General features: G+C 39.1%; 1 protein-coding gene across 3 annotated transcripts in view; it reads right to left on the reverse strand.

The window, feature by feature from the left end:
• Positions 1 to 19,780, reverse strand: part of LOC101413726 (transport and Golgi organization protein 1 homolog) — a 170,561-nt gene that overhangs the window by 26,059 nt on the left and 124,722 nt on the right. For all 3 annotated transcript variants that reach the window (XM_058285723.2, XM_058285724.2, XM_058285722.2), the window contains 2 exons: positions 2,954 to 3,040; positions 1,394 to 1,525 (listed from right to left, as the gene is read on the reverse strand). In XM_058285723.2, the coding sequence (XP_058141706.1) occupies positions 1,394 to 1,525; positions 2,954 to 3,031 (210 nt within the window). In that variant the 5' untranslated portion in view covers positions 3,032 to 3,040. The remainder of the gene's footprint in view (positions 1 to 1,393; positions 1,526 to 2,953; positions 3,041 to 19,780) is intronic.

Raw genomic sequence — 19,780 nt, forward strand, 5'->3', positions numbered from 1 at the left:
GAATACATTATCACAGTGATGTGCAAGATCAACTGTGGAAAATAAAATTACCCAAAGGAATCCAATTTTTAGAATTTAGGCATGACCTACTCTGTATTTTCAAACAAAATATATTTTCTGAATATAATAGTATATAATTCAGTTAGAAATTTTTAGAAATAATGCTATATCAGGGATAGGAATAAAAAAAATCATCCCTTAGAAACTAGTATTTCTAACCATTTTATAGTATTTTCATACAGCATTCTTTTATTCTATGTGTGTATAGAGGTGTATATATTTTAAACCAGACTACATAGAAGCTGCCTGTTTCTGTTTTTTCTCCTTGACATTAGATCAACAGCATTGTTTCTCTTGAAATGACATTGAAAGAATGAATTTTAAGATCTTTGTTTATTCCTTTGTAAGGATGTGCAGTACTTTCTGCGTCATGGATGAGTTTGGTAGTTGCCATATTTTTGCTGTAATAAATATTATTTTATTGAAAATCCTCATATAAGATTTCAAAAAACATTTCTATCATTAGGGCAGATAACAAGGAGTGGAAGTATAGTGATTAAAAATAATATGAACATGTTAAAGGTGTCAGATAAATTATATTAAACAATTTTTCAAGAGAATTTTCAATTTCATGAACAGTACATGAAAAAGTCCATAAATAGTTAATATTTAGTATTTATTTTTGATAGAAAGGATTTCTAAATTAAAGTATTCACATCAAAGCTATATAGTTCATGTGTTCACTGAGATATTAATTTAAAATTTAGATTATTTTACAAGGTTAGTTTCCATTTCAAACATTAATTTCTATTCATATTTCAGCAATCTAAAGGAAACAACTTGGGAAGCAGACTTGGCCCAGTGGTTAAGGCGTCCATCTATTACATGGGAGGTCCGTGGTTCAAACCCCGGGCAACCCTGACCCATGTGGAGCTGGCCCACGTGCAGTGCTGATCCACACAAGGAGTGCCCTGCCATGCAGGGGTGTCCCCTGCATAGGGGAGGCCCACGTGCAAGGAGTGTGCCTTGTAAGGAGAGATGCCCAGCAGGAAAGAAAGTGCAGCCTGCATAAGAATGGCACCACCCACACGGAGAGAGCTGACACAAGATGACACAACAAAAAGAAACACAGATTCCTGTGCCACTGACAACAACAGAAGTGGACAAAGAAGAAGATGCAGCAAATAGACACAGAGAACAGACAACCAGGGCAGGGGGAAAAGGGGAAATAAATAAATAAATAAATACATAAATACAATACAATACAATACAATACAATACAATACAATACAATACAATAAAGGAAACAACTTAAACAACCAGCAACTAAAAAATGGCCTACTTATTACTTATGAGTCAAAGTTTACCTACAAGGTACTTTAAATATACTCACAGCAAGGACTTTGCTCCAGATGAAAATGGCAAATAAAGAAATTCCCAAGTAGCCAGTAGTAGTGATACAATTCCAAAAAAATCTGTACAAGTCAGACCCAGAAGGAAAGCTGTCAGGCAGTAGATCAGCTAGCTAGAATAACAATATTGGAAATAATGAGAAGCCTCAAAGTAATTTACAGTAATTTACAATATTGTACATTTTAAAATACAAAGTATTAAAAAAGAGAAATTCATTCAACAGAATAGGAATCAGGAATGAAAAAGAATGAATTACTGATCCATGCAGAAACAAGAACAAATCTCAGAAACACTATACTGAGCAGAAAAAGACACACACGGAAGAGTACATATAACGTGCTTCCATTTATATGAAATTCTAGAACAAGTAAAATTGTTATAATGAAGGCAAAGATTGAATGAAAGTAGGGTAATGACACTTCCTGGGGTGTTTCCCACCCCCCTCAGGCCATTTCGGCCTCTACTGTGCAAGAGAAACACGTTTTGAAAGGGGTTTGTATTATGCATGTGTATATGTATGTCAAACTTCCATGATGTTCTCTTAAGATTTGTATATTTACTCTATGTAAATTGCACATTAAAAGAAAAATCTGTAAATAAATATTTAACAATGCTTAATGACAGACATGGTGAAGTATTTAGGAGGAAATATTCTGATGTCTCCAATTTACTTTGAAATGCACTAAAATATGATGAATAGATGGTTGGATAGAAAGGTAGGTGATTATGTTTAGTGAACTGTTAATGGAAAATGTTGCTTTAAGGCTGAAAATGTTCATAATAAAAAAGTTAGAATAAGAGCAAAACCAAAATAACACATAGCAGTGCTTTGACTTTTTTTGTTCTGCGTTTTTCAGCAAGCCTTTCAAAAGCAATTGCTATTAAATGGCTAGGTATATAAACACTTTTAGGTACACTCTCAATTCAGCATAAGTTGTTAATTATAACTATGCACAGGTAGAATTCTGCAGAGGTGCTAATTTCTGGGTTTATGTTTTTACGGATGAATCAGTCCCAAATTTCTTACCAAGGATAAGAATTAACAATAAGCAAATAGTAGTATATTCATAAAATGGAATACTACCCAGGAATGGAAATGAACAAAACTATCAATATATAAAACCACAAGGGTAAATGTCAAAATGATTATGTTATTAAAAAGAATCTTGCTCCAATAATAGAAAATTTTCCATGTCCTTCAGTAATTGTGAGGAAGGGGTATTAGGAAAGATGGAGGGGATGGATGGACGGATTATAATGGAGCACAGAAAATCTTTTGGGCTTGCTGGGTATGATTATTATCTTCATGGTGGTGATTATGTCATAGTTACATATACATGTCAAAATTCAACATATTTTATATATTAAATAGATGCTGTTTACATCACTTACATATGACTCAAGGATTAGGGGGAAAATTTGATATGCTAACTTTGTTATTTTTCTATAAAAATTGAGCAAATTTTTAAATATTGTTAATTTAATTTATCATTTTATAAATCAATTTGTAATTGACAAAATAATATAAATTCAGACTTACATGGAATGGAAAGTATAGATCTTCTTTGATATACTTATGAATTAACTGGACTAAATCTTTTGGAACATTTCCAAACATACGCTCAACCTGTAGAATGAATAGGGAACCAGAAATCAAAATTCTCATAGCAGCGTATGTCACAACTGTCAAAAGATGGAAGCCAACCACATATCCACCAATCAATAAGTAGATAAGCAAAATATAGTATAGACGCACATTGGAATATTATTCGGCTGTAAAAAGGAATAACATTCTGATACAAGCCACAACATGGATCAGCTTTAAAGACATCATGTTGACTGAAATAAGTCAGACAGAAAAGGACAGATATTATATGATCTATGAATATTAAACAATTAGAATAAATAAATTCATAGAGTCATAAACTGGAATATAGGTTACCAGGAGCCAGGGTGGGCGTAGGAAGTGGGGAGTTAATGTTTAAAATTGTACAAAGTTTTATTTGGGAAGATGGAAACATTTTGGTAATGGATGGTGGTGATGGTAGTGTGAGATTGTGAACATAATTAAACAGCACTGAAATATATATTTAAAAAGAGAAATTCTGGAATGTATATATGCTAGCAGAATAAATTTTTTAAAAAATTACATAAGAAGTATGACACAAACTATGAACCCTAAGGTAAATCCATGGACTATAGTTAATATTTCAATTATAAAATGTTCTTTTATCAATTGCAACTAATGTTCTATGCTAATCCAAGATATTAATTATAGGGTGGTATATGGGAACTCTATATTTTATGTATGATGCTTCTGTAAGCCAACAACTTCTCTAATTAAAATTTTAAAAAATAACATTGGATAATGGAAATGCTCCTTCAAATTACAAAGTTCATATGGGTGATATAATTTGACTATAAATAAAAGGATTTAGTCTTTTAAAAAAATTCTGTTATAAAGATATAAATTAAAGAAGTATCTGCAGTTATGGCCAAACAGAGATACAGGTGGCAGTTATTATATTATACTGGGATTAATATTCCCATAAAATTGGAATATTAGATGGAAGCAGCTACATGGACCATGAAAAGTGCAGAGCAGGCTATTCAGTAGTCACTCTCACTGGAATATTAGAAGCAAAGAACTTCAGCATCAAAAGCCCAACTAATTGCTCTCGTAAGCATCCTGCAGCTAAGTACAGGACAAAAGGCAAACATATATGCAGAGTCCAGGAATGCTTTTGTTGTCCTACAAGCATGTGGAGCCATTTGGAAAGAACATGGTTTATTAAGCACTGCCAATAAAAATATCAAAACCTGTAGACTTGATCTTGCAGTTGTTAAATGTAGTTTTACAGCCAAAAGACTGGCAGTTATTCCTTGTAAGGGACATCAAGCTACTGATAGCAAAGAAGCTAAAGGCAATAGACTGGCAGATAAAGGAGCAAGAGAGGTGGCCAAAAGGGAAATTACCCCTCCCACCCTTGCTTAGGGTTTTTTGGGTTTTACCCAAACCACACACTATTACCTCACAGTGAGTGAAGACCTGAACTAGAGACATTTAGAAAACCTCAGTATTCAGAAAAAGACTTAGCAAGGGCAAAAGAATGGGATTTCAAAGTCTAATTAAACAGGGATATTTACAAAATGAAAATGAATGCAGTGAGATAAGTAAAACTCATCTCCCAGAAAACCTCCTCAAACCCATCATAACACATGTTTACCAAATCACACACTATGGACAAGAAACACTTTACAAATGGTTTAGTTTCTAGTCAGACCTAACCTAAGCTGAACTATTCAAGCTGTAACTAATCCATGCGTAACATGCACTCGAGTCAGTCTTTGGCCCGCCCTAAAGTACCAGCTTTGACAAAAGGAGTGCACTATCCATGACCAGGCAGAGGTGATGATTGGCAAATTGATTTTACCATAGTGCCTCAGGCACCTGGAAATTTGAAATCTCTGCTAGTATTTGTTGACAGTTTACTAGATGGGTAGAAGCTTTCCCTTGTCTAACTGAGAAAATCCATGAAGTTATTCAATGTTTTCTAAAAGAAATTATTTCTGGGTTTGGGCTCCCTCTGCCCATTCAAAGTGATAATAGTGCTGCCTTTGTCTCTAACGTAGTCAAAGATGTTTCTGATTTACTGGGTATTGATTGGTGGCTTCACTTTTCTTATAGAGCTCAATCCACAGGGGAAAAAAAAGAATGACTGAACAGAACATTAAAAGAACATCTAGCAAAAATTTGCTTGGAAATACAGTTAAAATGAGGTAAAGCGCTGCTCATTGCACTCCTGAGGATGAGTGACACCCCAAAGTGGATTAGGTTTAAGTCTTATGAGAGGACATGTGGAAGGCCATTCTAAAAGTAGAATATGCTGGGAATATACATCCTAGTTTTGAATTACCCACTATTCAACTTATAAAACCCCTAGGAGGAACTCTAACTGAAATCAATAACTAAGCTTCCAACTATCTTAAGTTCCCTGCAGGCGCTCCTTTACACAACTCCCATCCTGGAGATTGGATATGGTTACAAACATGGAAAAACTTACACCCCCAAACACAACTAAGTTCCAAATTGGTAGGAGCATATCTGGTGTTGCTTCACACTCACTCTTCTCTTAAACTACAGCGTCAAACCATGGATACATCATACTAGAGTCAAGCTACAACCAGTCTTGCACAGTGATTCTCTACCACTCAGCCAAAAAGCAGCTGTTGCCATCAACCCACCTGAAGATCCTGAACATAAAAATATACCTGTGAACCCCTAAGTCAGGAGTCCTCACCTAGAGCTACTTTCAAGATTACCCCCAATCCTTTGAACAATGATCAATTTTGCTTACATACCATGGACCAATGTTTCCACCAAGAAACTCCGTAACTACTACAACCAATTTCAGTAGGAAGCAGCCAGAACGAACAACAACTGAGTCCCCCCAAAATTAATCCCATGATTGGAAATAAAAGTAAAATCAAAGGGATTCTGTAGCTCAAGAATAACTGGGGGGATTTGTAGCATGAACAGAATACAATATACTTGTAACCTAGCAAGCACCTTAGAATAGGCATAAGTTTCTAAAGAAAAGCACATAGCTCTGTCGAGTTCAATGTGTTTTTTTTAAGATTTATTTTATTTATTTATTTATCTCTCCCCATCCCCTCATTGTTTGCACTTACTGTGTGTTGTGTCTTTAGGAGGCACTGGGAACTGAACTCAGGACCTCCAACCTGGGAGGGAGGCACCTAATTGCTGGAGTCATTTCCGTTCCCTTCTTTGTTGTGTATCTCATGATTTTTCTTTTGGTGTCTTTTGTTGCATGTTGAGTTGAACATTAACTAGACATTTTAATTATTTTTCTTTGTAAAGAAAAATATACCTTTGTAATGCTTCACTCATTCCCTATTCTTACCCCCGCAAAACTTAGAGGCAACAGGCACAATATGTATCTTAAATATTAACCAGAGCAGAAACATTAGAAAAGCTCCTCCAACCCCTCCCCAATGATTAATTTTCTTTGTTTCAAATCATGGTACAATTAATTCTCTTTGTTTCAAACCTGTATAAAAGTTTTTAAAATTAAAAAAAAAAAAAAACCTTGGCAGGGAGGCAGATTTCAGATTTGAGATTGATTAGGTCTACTCTCCTCCTCCAGCTAATACAGCCCCTTTTCCTTCCCAGCCTAGTTTGGTGTGCCTGTCTATTCTGCCACACCAAGGGATGAGCCTATGGGTCGTTCCGGTCTCCTTCACAAGGATCCTGTATGGAAATACTCCAGAATGCAGGTGAATGGGCCAGACAAGACCCTTTCTGCACAGAGCTGTGACTTACTAGGTGAGACAAAACCATGTAAACAAATTAACTGTCTTACAAGGCAATGAATACAAATGCTTCTGATAAAGGGAAGCAAAGCATCATGGACACATACTAAAGGAGCAAAGATATATTTTGTCTGGTCCTAAAGCTGGTTTTACTAAGGTGGGATAAAATAACTTGACTTCAGGATTTTACTGGTGGACATGGCCATGAACAAGGGTAGTCGTGGGAAATGAAAAATGGGTTAAGTTATCCAAATGCTCAAAGATGTACTAGGGAAAGAGAGCTTAACTGAGCTATGAAAAATGAAACCTGAATGGGGAAAAAAAGGCAAGAATAAAGGCTATCATGAAATTACACCATATATTAGACTCACAAGGAAGAGATTAGATTTTTCTCTTCCTGGAGTGGTTCAATTGTCTTGGTTCTGTGTCAATATAAGGTCCCACTGGAGTTTTCTAGATCTTTCCTTGGTAACTGGTGCATGCAAGAAAAGAAAGAAAAATTAATGATCTCCAAAGTGTGTTTCCAATCTTTCTCTCTGCTTTCCTCTGCTTCTTTCCCTCTTTTGGAGGGCTTACTTTGAAATCTTCCTAGTTGACACTGGATATTTCTATATGCTTAGAAGATACTAAGGCATATGTGAATCCCCTGTATATTCTCTGTAACATTTATGTAATCAAAATATCCTTAAAAAAAAAAAGAGGGAGAGAGAGAGAAAAAAAAAGAAGATACTAAGGTTGCCACTGACCCTTTCTGCTCTGGGTGTATTAGGAGTCTGAACACCACATGAGGACAGTAACTCATCTTCCTGCCTGTCATGTCCTCCATGCCATAAACCCACTCATTTTTTAATAATCCCAGCAAGTAACAGCCATTTATTTTCATGTCACAGACTTTGCAGGGCTCCCCTTAAACTATATGGACACAGAATCCCTGAGGGAGTCCCCAGAAACAGAAGGGAAGGTATGACACACAAGTTGTTAAAGCCAAAGAAGAAATAAGATATCACAGAATGCAAATGATATTTTGCTTTTTTTCACACAGTAGTAATAACATCAATTATTAGACACCCTAGTTCCCAGGGTGGCCAAGCTTTCAGAAATATGAGTAATATGCTTAACAAAAATGCAAGTGCACATGGGATGGAATCTAAATTGCAGACTTGAAGGAGGAAACACTAAACTGTTTGGACATAGTTAAGTATTTGGCATCCTCTTTCTTGTCTTCAGTTTTATTTCCTGGCACACATTCATGACTTCTCCCTGTATTTATCTCTGCTTGTACTGTTTGCCTCTATATACATTCATTTTTCCTTTAGAGAAACAGACAATTTCTATTTTATTATTGCTTCAGCATTTTACTTCTCAGGAAAAACCTTAAATTCCTTTCTTAAAGCTACAATATAAATGGTACATGAATTGACTTTTAGGAAAAAGGGATATATGGACAAGGGCCAAAAAGAAAAACTACAGACATATAACAGAAAAAAGTAAACATCTGTGATTAGAATAGGCAGACATAACATCAAACATTTGAGAACACATTCTAAAACAATTAACAAACCATTTCAAAATCAAGAGTTAGAAAAGAAAGAGAAATACAGATTAAAAGAACTATAAAAAACATAGTATAGGCAACATTAACTTAGTAAATTTAAGACATATTACAAATGGAATATTTATGGGAAGATAAAAATGACTAAAACTAAATGGAAATATTTGTGAAAATCTTTAGTCTTTTTTTTTTTGGTAATTCAGCAGCAATTTTTCATCTTTATAACTGAAATGATATCAGAAAATTTTCTTCAATCTGAAAGAAAAGATCCTGGCAAAATGACCATGAAAAACTTATAATTGCTTTCAAATTCTTTTCTGACTAGGTTTTAGTATGTGCCATGCTAAAACAATTAGAAGCATCTGATGAAGGGATTTACCTGACCAAGATGGTTGAGTAAGAAGTTTAAAAACCCTGTCTCCTCATAGCACCTTAGAAAACAGGCAGAGACTGGCTGAAACAAATAAATGAGAAGTTTGGGGAAACAGTCAAAGGTGTACAGCAACCAAATGAATGCTGAATCAAGAAAAAGGCAACTTAAGAACAGCAGGAAAACCTCACAGCACTTTTACTAGCCTTCCCCCAGTTTTGTACAGAGGCAGCTCATGCTCCCTCTGCAGGTTCCTGGTCCTAGGTCTGGAGAGAACAGGGTCCACCTTCCAGACTGTCTGTAGCATCTTAAAGAACACATACAGTATGTTCACCTCTGACTCTCCTGTTCCAGCGCACACCCTGGACTGGAAAGTGGCTGGAATGGTTGTAAAACACCATATGGGAACAATCCAATAGCAGCAGATTGGGACAAAATATTAACCTACAGCTGCATTTGCCATCCCAGTCCTCAGCAAATACCCTACAGGAAAACCCAGGAATGTGTTTAGGACTCTTCCAGATTCCAACCCACATTTAAAGCTCTACTGGCTTATTTTTCCTTAGTAGGGGCTTTTTGTCTACAGCAGTCTCAGCCTCAGGGTACAGAATAATCAAACTCCCTTAGGTAGGAAATGACTGGTTTCCTCTAGTTCATCTAGTAATGGTTCTTCTCTTACTGAAATTTTAATCTAGTTATATTACTTCACTTTCTCAGCCCCCTGATTGGCTCTGATGTTTTCCAATAAGCAAGTTTTGTAAGGTAACCATTTTTTTTTCCTATTACTGTTATGTTATGCCTCTGCTTGTTTCATCTCCCTGGAAGTGTAAGTACCATTCCCTTCTCCAGGATTAAAAGCCAAGCTCCTCTCAGTCCAGCATGACTGTCATTTTCTGCTGGGATTCTATTTCTCCACCTACAAAACTAGAAAGTGCTTCAGGGGAAAGAGAGTATGCATGTGGTGCTTAGATCAGGGTGATTCCTTTCCTTCAGGGATGTAGTACTTCAAGTCCTTTTGGTTTGGTTCTCCAATGCCTTCCCTCTACTGTTTTACATACTTTCTCAACTTTTGCAGTTGCTTTTAGTTAGACAATATGTTGGACACAATCAACTATCATGTTCAAAACTAGAATGACTTTACCAGGATTTCTTTTCATCTTCCTTTCAGAAGTAAATATTGAAATGCACCTGGGGCAGCTTCCAGGCACAGAAGGAAAGGTATGACTCAGACGTTGTTAAAGCCAAGGAAGAAACAAGAAAGCACAAAAGGCCAATGATATTTTTTTCACACAGTGTTAATAATACCAGTTATTAGGAAAAACAGTTCCCATTGCAGACATGCTTTCAGAAATATGAATAATATACTTAAGAAAAAAGTAAATGTACATGGGATGGAATCTAAACTGTAGATTTGAAGGAGAACCTTACTAGAGCTTCCAAGATCAAGTGTAATGAGCAGGAGTCTGATCAAATATGAGGTTCTTCCTTTTTGATAGAACAGGCTCATTAAGATAATTCACATACCATATGATCCTCCATTAAAACTGTATAATTCAACAACTTTTAGAACATGTACAGTTCTTTGCCTTTTGAGGTTGTAAAGTTACTATCTTCATGTTTCAACTATTTCATCATTTCCTGTGTGTGAAATAAGTAGGACCTGGAGGACACATAACCCCACCTGGACAGATGGTGCCAGTCTAATAAGGCTAGTTAAGAAACTGCAGCTTTCTACAGGAATAAGGAGAGCCCACTCAAAGCACCCAAGAAGAACCTGATTTAAATCAGTATGAAACAGAGAGTCCAATAAAACGGAAGGAAGCAGGTATGTCCAACATTTACTCACAATAATGGGTAGGTCACTTGGAGGTCCCAGCAGAATGAGCCAGAAGAGTAGCCAGGATAACCCCATGTCCTGGCTCCCTGGGGGGCGGTGTTGGTGCCACCAAGAGGGGAAGGGGAGGGGCTAAGGCTGGGTCTAGGGTGGGGGTGGTCCCAAGAATGTGAATGGGGTGAGGGTGTGGCCAGGCTCAGAGTTGAGGTGTGAGAAATGGGAAAGGCAGAGTGGGTGGATAACTTGGAGGAGGAAGAGACAGGGTTGGGGGGATTTAGGAGAGGGTAGAAGGAGAGGGATCTAGCTGGAGAGTGGAATAGGGTTCAGCTTAGTAGGTGAGGGTATCAGTAAGTCAGCAGGTACGCAAGTTCTGCCGGCACTAGGTGCAGGCCAATTTGAACTGCCAGGAGCAAGTGAAGGACGAGGACTAGGCTCCGTCTTCCTTCGTGCCTTCTCCTGTTTGGTTGCTGCCTTGGCAACCTGGATGCTTTGCATCTCACCTCGACCAATCCCCTGCCTTTGCTCCTTGCCCATCACAGTGGACGCCCTCGCGACCGCATTCTAAGGATTCCCCTCCCCCTACCTAATCCCCTACCATGCCACATCCCAACTGATATCTCTTCTCTGGAAAGTTGGCCGGCTTTCGGATTTCTGCCCGTTCGCTGTCCACTTCACCCTTTGTCCCCCCTTCTCTTTGCTTCCATCCTTTTGTGAAATCCCGTTGTTTCAATGGTCAGTCTTAGCAGCAAACCTTAGCAAACCTTGTAAAGCAAATGATTTCAAAACCTGAAGAAGACAGCAAATGTACAGGCAAAGTGGAGGATTATCACAACCCTTGCCCAACAATTGATAGAATCAGTCAAAAAATCAGAAAGGTTTAGGAGGTATGCAATGCAAAACATCTAAACCTTACAGTGAAATATGTATGTCTGTATAAATATATATATATATAAAGAAAGGGGGGAGGTAGAGAGACAGACTATTATATCTAACAACTGTGGAAAATCCAGTGTTTTTAAAACATTAACATTTAAAAACAATTTTCATCAAAAATTACTCTCAATACATTTCATGGGTATAAAATTAAACATCTCTCATCATAAGGTAGTTGTGGTATAAATCAATGATAAAATACTAGAAATATTACATATGTTTAGAAATTGAGAGGTGCCCTTCTAAGTAAAACATGAGTTGTAGAAGAAATTTCAATGAAAAAGGGAGCAAAATTCATCTCAATGGAAATGATCATGATAATAAGGGCTGAAACATTGTCTCTTTCTTGTCTGAGAATTCTTTGGTTTGGAAAGATTTTGACTTAAAATCTCTGGTTATCAATCTAAATGTTAAACAATTGTGAATATGTCACTGATCCTACTACCCATTAGCATCGGCTTTAAATTATGAACATGAATGGGGGAAAAAATCCAAGGCTATTCTAGTGCTTAAGTCCCTTGGAAAACCAAGCAACTCAGAGCTTACACAGAAAGTTCTTCCTCATCTCCCCTTGGGGTTTTACCAGATAATACCCCAATTGCTTGTCAATACCAGGAGTGATGGGTGCCAGGTGTGGAGCAGGCAGACAGGGTCCCAGGGACCAAGGTGACAAGGGATAACTCCACTGCTGATCATCTCTCTGGGACCCTGGTCTGAGTGGCCTAGGTGCATTTATCTGCTTGATTGTACTCATGGTTACTAAAGTCACTGTGGCACATGGAAGCTGTAAGAATAATGTTTCAAACTTCATCATGCTTTAGAATTGAGTAAATATATTGCAAAAAGGAAATTTTCTATCACTGCTAATATCTCATGTTGACATCACGGCCTCCCCATATGTAGTTGTTAACCCCTTGGCAGATGGAGAGACTGAGGTTAAGAGAGGTAAAAGAATAATATCCGACCAAGGCCACAGACCTGGAGAGCAGCAGAGTAGAAACACAAGACCTGGCCTGCCTGGCCATGGGACAGTGCTTTTAAGCTTTCTAGGGATGCAGTCCCTATTTCTAAGGGTCAGAAATGGTGAGTCCATGTGTGAGTATGAAGTTATTTTATGAGTTCCCAAAAGAAAATGATCGTGTTTTTGAACTAATAAATTCTTGTGGGTGTGGAGCCCTTTTGATTGGACTACATCAGTGAGGTATGTCTCAGGTTGAGTCTCTACCCTCTTACTGGAACTTTATACAAATGGAGACACAGAGAGACACACAGAAAAAGGAAGCTGCCACTTTCATCCTGCCATATGAGAGAAAGGAGAAAGTAGAAAGAGATTCCAAGTTTTCCTACAGCCGTAGAAAGGTAGAGAAGTCCCAAGAGGTTGAGAAAGCTCCCAGTCTAGAAACAGCATAGCACAGAAGCAAGAAAAGAGGCCCCCAGTGGGCTGGGCCCACAGAGCAGCTGAAGGCTGAGGAGACAAGCCTTGCTTGCCATATGCCAGATCGTCATGGGGCAGAATGCCAGGATCACCACTAGCTGATTTTGGTGAGAAGGAATTTGTGATGGTGCCTTGATTTGGATATTTCACAGCCTCTGAACATAAGCTTTTACCCAAATAAATTTCTCATTATAAAAGCAAACACATTTCTGGTCTGTTGCATTGCCAGCCCTCTGGTAAACCAAGGTATGCCACCATAACCCCTGGAAATGTCCCAGTGTGTGTCTCAGTTAACTGTTTGAGACCTTATTTTCATTTTCTTTGGGTATATATAACTTATTTATGTTTACACAGAGTGGCAATTAAACGGGAATTTCACCAGCAATAGTGACTATTCTTCTAGAAATAATTCTCCATCATTACATTCAAATGGAAACATATCGAATCCTTTACATGTTTCCCTCAGAGTCTAAATAGATTCTTTCTATTCTTTTTGGAAGTGGATGTGTAACTGTTACTTCTGAATTATTCCAGATCCTCTTGTCTATTCATCTTATTTCACATACCTCTGAAAATACCAGCTCAGTAATGCTAAGATGCACTTTATGGAAGTGCAAACTAACCACATCCTGCATTCTGTCCTTGTGCCACATGCCTCTCCCCACAATCTATGGATTTCTATGTTGATGCTGAGGTATGAGAGGCCCCATTATCAGGGCCCACTCATACACAGCCTGGTAACTCTTTGTGTGAATATGTGTGTGCTTTGTGTACATGCAGGGAGTGTATGGATATTGTGGAACATGAGCAAGTGCAAAATATTTTTTTAGTGTGTGCTTATGATTTTAGTGCTTGTTTCTTATCAGAAAGTAAATGATCATTTCAGGATATGTGTGGTTTTTTAGGTTTGATATGGTTAGAATATGTATAGATGTGTGGGATTGGGGACAAGTTTCAGTCACTCTATTTGTGTGTAGTAGAACCTATATAGTCATTTGGAATATCTGTGTACATTGTCAGCATTTGCATGTGGTCAGTGGGTGTGTGGTCATTGTGGGATGTATGTGTTTCTGAGAAAGTGTATGAGTTAGTATGGATATAATATGCTTAGTGGGTGGGACTGGGGAGCATTGTCCTGAGTCTTCACCATATGTAGACAGTATCAGGTTCTGTAGTGCTAGGAGATTGGAGAACCTGCAGACAATATCCATTATTGGCCTGTATGGGCTATAGATTGAGAGTTTTGTGGAAGCTATTTTTTTTTAATGTTTTTTTAAAATTGATTTTGTAAAAATATTACATTAAAAAACAATATGAAGTCCCATTCAACCCCACCTCTCCCACCACCCCCACCCCACTACTCCCCCCCCCAGCAACACTCACTCCCATCATCATGACACATCCATTGCATTTGGTAAGTACATCTCTGAGCATCTCTGCACCTCATGGTCAATGGTCCACATCATGGCCCATACTCTCCCACATTCCATCCAGTGGGCCCTGGGAGGATTTACAATGTCCAGTGATTGCCCCTGCAGCACCATCTAGGGCAACTCTAAGTCCCAAAGGCACCTCCACATCTCATCTCTTGTGGAAGCTATTGATCAGAGGTCCTGGACAACAGGGAATGAGCTGGGCCAGGAAGTGACCAACTATGAGGAAGCACCCTGTACACTACTCAGGAACCCTGATCTCACCCTATAGACAGTAGAGCATCCATGGTAGACTCTAAGCCAGAAGTGACATGTTCAGTGGCAAGTGTTTGGGTGTGGTAGTTTGATATTATTTATGAATTCCAAAAGTGATATTATATTTGTAAATTGGTCCGTTCCTCTGGGCATGATACCCTTTTGTGACTTCTTCAAATTCAAAGGCTTTATGTTTACTTGATTAAATCAAGATTAAGGCTTTGATTTGATCACATCATTAGGGTGACTCAGTTTGAGTCCCTGCCCCCTCAGTGGGCTATATAAATGGACACTCACTCAATGAGACCACAGAAAGAGATACACAGAGGTAGAGAGACAGCTGAGACCCCAGGAAGAGAGATGAGCCATTCGCCTGATAGTTTGCAGCTGAAGAAACCAGAGCCTGAGAAGCTGAGCAGGCTGGGAAAGAAATGAGCCCTCCAGCCTTCAGTTGAGATCAGAAGAAGCCAGGCCCATGGAACCTTAAGAGGAAAGAGGAGGGCTGAATCCTTGTAGATGTGGCCTGCCATCTTGCTTCAACACATGACAACAGACTTAGGTGAGGGACTAACCTTGAGTTGAGCTCTTTAGGGTCTTGCAACTGTAAGCTTTAACCCTAAAGAAATACCCTTCATAAAAGCCAACACATTTCTGGTATTTCATCAGCACCCTGTTTGGCTGACTAATACATTGGGTTTTAGTCTTTTCTGGACCTCATAAAATTACGTTCTTAAACTAGAACATTCTTGTGCATGGAAGCCTATTGTATGTGGAGCCTTTGGTTAGATTCAGTTAAGAGACCTTTTGATTAGATCACCTTTGGTTAGATCACATCAGTTAAAGGCCTCTGATTAGATTATGGGATCCAGGGTAGATCTTAATCATTTTACTGGAGTCTTATATAAACCAACACACAGAGAGAAAGACAGCTGCCATTTTACCCTGCTATGTGAAAGAAAACTCCAGGATTGCCAACAGCTGCAGAAAGACAGAGAAACCCTGAGAGGATGAGAGAGAAACCAGAGGCTGGAAGCAGCAGAGCAGCCTGAAGTTGAAGAGATGAAATCCAGAAAGAGATGGGCCATATTCCTTATAACTCACAGTTGAGCTGTGGTAGAGGGGAGTGAGAGTAGCTGGGGAAAGAGACCGACTGGCATCCATAGAATGGGCCATCTTAACTACTTGGCTATTAAAATATTCCTCTGCTGAAGTCACCCTCTGCTGAGCATTCACATGGGATGTAAATGCTTTTTTCCATACACTGGAATGTCTACCCACATGCTTCTTCCCCAGACATGTTTGTCACCAATTTTCCAATCATGTTACCTCTAAGTCCCTGAATATCCAGCCAAGCCTTTGGAGACAACTTGTTGAAAAAGTTTACAAATTCACTTCTAGCCATTTCTCCTTCCAAACAAAATGAAAAACCAGGTACACGGCTCAGTGTTCTACCCACTGGCAGGATTTCCACTCACCACTGCCCTTCAGGGATGTTCCAGAAAGGGGGTGGCACCTGCATATGGTGCAGAACCCTCTGTAAACTAAGCCTGAGTTTTATCTTCCTAGAAAACTGATTGTAAGGAACTCCACAAGAGGTCATAGCTATGGACTAGGAAAGGAAACGTAATGTGGCAGGAGTGGAGGCCATGGGCATATTGGCCACTTCCTCATAAAACTTGTGTCTTCAGGATGTGCTCAAGCCCTTCTTGGTATATACCGCTTCCATTTGATGGTGGAGTGCTGCTCTGCATACCCAACTTCATGGTTTTAGTGGGTCAGACAACACCCAGCTCATGACAGGAAACTCAGGCCTTCTGGTAATTTGGTGGCCCATGATTAAGTGTTTAGTTTCTACTAAGATTCAGAAGCAGGCCAAAAGCTGTTTCTCAGAAGGAGAATAGTAATCTGCAGAGGATGGCAGGGCTTTGCTCCAAAAAATTCTAATGGTCTGTGTTGTGGGTTTCCTCTGGGTTCCTGCCAAAGGCTCCAGACATCATCTTTATTTGCCACTGAAATTCCCAACACCATTGGATCTGCTGGATCATATGGCCCAAGGGGAAAAGCGGCTTGTACAGCAAACGACCAGTGGCAGTGCCTCCTTGTGTTCTGGTCCCCACTCAAAACTAATAGCTTTTCTGGTCACTCAGTAAGTGGAATGGAGAGGCACATCCAAATAACAAATACATTGTCTCCAAAGTCCAAAGAGGTGAACTAGGCATTGTGCCTCTTTTTGGTCATAGAAAGGACCACAGGCAACAATTATCCTTCACATTATAAGGGATATCTCAACATGTCCCACACCACTGGACATTTCACCAAGGTGGGAGGCCTCTGTAGTTTTGTTGGGCTTATCTCTCATTCATTGACATGTACACGCCTTACCAATAAGTCTAGAGTACTTGCTACTTATTGCTCACTAGATCCAATCAACATGATATCATCAATATAACAGGACAGTGAGATGTTTTCTGGGAAGGAGAGATGATCGAGGTCCCTCTGGACAATATTATAACATAGGGCTGGAGAGTTGATACACTCCTGAGGTAGGACAGTGAAAGCATACTGCTGGTCTTTCCAGCTGAAAGCAAACTGTTTCTTGTGATCTTTACTAACAGCAATTGGGGAAAACGCATTTGCCAGATCAATAGCTGCATACCAGGTAGGGGATGTGTTAGTTTGCTCAAACAATGATACCATATCTGCAACAGCAGCTGCAAGTGGGGTCAGCATCTGATTAAATTTACAATAACCCACTGTCATCCTCCAAGTTCCATTTATTTTCTGCACAGGTGAAATAGGAAAGTTGAATGGGGATGTGATGGGAATCACCACCCCTGCATCCTTTAAGTACCTGATGGTGGCACTCATCTCTGCAACCCCTCCAGGGATCTGGTATTGCTTTTGATTTGTTAGGTAGGCACAGTTCTAGTGGTTTCCACTTGGTCTTAAGGGCCCTCACTCCACAAGTCAAGGAACCAATGAGGGGATTCTGTGAGTTGCTAAGTAGGTCTATAGCAATTATGCATTCCACAACTGGGATCACAACCACAGAATGGGAACACACTGGACCGACTGTGCGATGGATCTTAGCTAAAACTCCATTGATCACCTGACCTGCATAAACCCCTTCTCTGACTGGGGGATCACCATGATGTTTTGGGTTTCCTGGGATGAATGTCATTTCTGAGCCAGTGTCTAATAATCCCCAAAACATCTTATCTTTTCCTTTTTCCCAAAGCACAGTTACCCTGGTAGAAGGCCACAAGTCTCTTTGGGGAAGACTAGGAGTCATATTCATAGTATACATTTTTGGCAGTGTAATATGGTCCTTCCCCAAAGGGACCCAGCCCTCCTGTCATTCAAGGGGCTCTGGGTCAGTAAACTGTCTCAGGTCTGGGAATTGATTAAGGAGCCATGGCTCTCTATTTCTGTAATTCAAATTAGAATTTTGTTCACTTGGTCCAGAATTCTTGCTCTTAAAAATCCGGGAGGAATTTAGTATATTGTCTTATATTTTATGTCTTGGTATCCCATGATCTACTAGGCAATGTTATAGGTCTCTGCAGCTAAGATTATTTTGATTACTGCTGTCAGTCTGCTGTTCATTGTGGTTACCACACTCATCTTGGTGACTAAGTGCTGCCAGTTGGCTTCTGCTAACCCAAGACCTGATCATTCCTATTGTGTTTAAGGATCCCAATTCAGTGACAGCTGGCACCAAGGCAAAATCTGACAACTGAGAAGAGCAACCACCAAGATCTTCAGGGGAGATGGAGCTAGCTCCACAAATTTATTACTTACAGTCCTAGTGAAAGGTATATCTTCTGGACCTTCCTGGCATGGGCGAGCAGGCCTTACATGCTACATCTACTCTAGTATTCCAATCTCTCTAAGCCTTTGGGTCCCCTCATCTACAGTATACCAGGGCAGTAATGTTAGCCATCTTGTGATCCATGTTTCAGTCAGCCAGGCAAACAAAATGTTAGAATCCTTTCTAATCCATGAGCTACAATTTTGTATCCAGCATCTATGCTTAGTGGGCTTATGTCAATAAATTCAACCTAACACAATTTTATATTTCTTCCATCATTTACCCATACCCTTAATATACATTCCCACACATATTCTCCAGACTTATGCTACGTAAATTAGAAAACTCATGCCGTTCTTTTGGTCAATAGTGTACTTCCTCATGGTTCACACTTTGTACCTCACTCTTTGGGGTCTGTTGGGATTTTGGGATTTTATTCTAATTATAGGTCTGGAAGTAAAAAGGGGTGGTAAACAAGAAAGATTAGAAGTTTCTTGCAAGCCAATTACCTCAGGACATTCATTTGCAGTTTCATCAGCTGGGAAAGGATTAATCTCTTCAGGTGGAGGTAGAAGAGCAGACTCTTTAAGGTAGACTGGAGGTCTGGCATTGTTTCCTCCAGGCGTAGGTCAAGTTGCTGTTTCCTCTGGAAACATTACAGGTTTGTCTGGCAAGGACTTAGCAGAATTTAGGGTTTCACTGTCCCCATTGCCATCATTATCAACCCATATATCTCCATTCTGATTTTCATGATCCCATTCCTTTCCAATCAATGCCTTCACTTTACAGCAGGCACTCTGCAAGGTTGTGATTTTTAGTTTTCATTTCAACTCTGTTACTCTCACAGTGAGACTCTGGGTCTCTTTTTCAGACATCTTAAGTCTGTGACTACATGAAATGAGATTTTCTTTCAGTGTACAGATAGAAACTTTCATATCCTTCAGTCAGCACTTAAGTTGAAAATCTGAAGCTTCAACTCATCCTTTCTTTTTTAACTGTATCAAGTGTATTTAGGAGCAACCAGTCAACATCATTATACCTTTCAATTCCACAATACTCTGTTAAGGTGTCAAAAACACTACTCTTACCCAGAGCCTTGCCTCTTATAAACATGTAATTAGCCATATCCAGTGGTGATATTTTGCAAATCTATTGCCGACTCACACCATGAACTCTCATTGGCACCTTGATCATTGGAAATAAAGCCATTACTGATTTTGAATCTAGTCACAGTAGAGAGCCAATTACAAAGAACCCAGAACCAATTCAGAAATTCCATTTTTAAGATTCTCTTTCTCAAGAACCACCCACTCTTGGTATCAAAGCTGTATTACTCAGGGTTCTCTAGGGAAACAGACCATACAGGAGAGATATGTATATATTATTAGATTTTTAATAAAATTGTCTCAC

The sequence above is a fragment of the Dasypus novemcinctus genome, chromosome 23, assembly GCF_030445035.2.
Source record: "Dasypus novemcinctus isolate mDasNov1 chromosome 23, mDasNov1.1.hap2, whole genome shotgun sequence".
Taxonomy (NCBI): domain Eukaryota; kingdom Metazoa; phylum Chordata; class Mammalia; order Cingulata; family Dasypodidae; genus Dasypus; species Dasypus novemcinctus.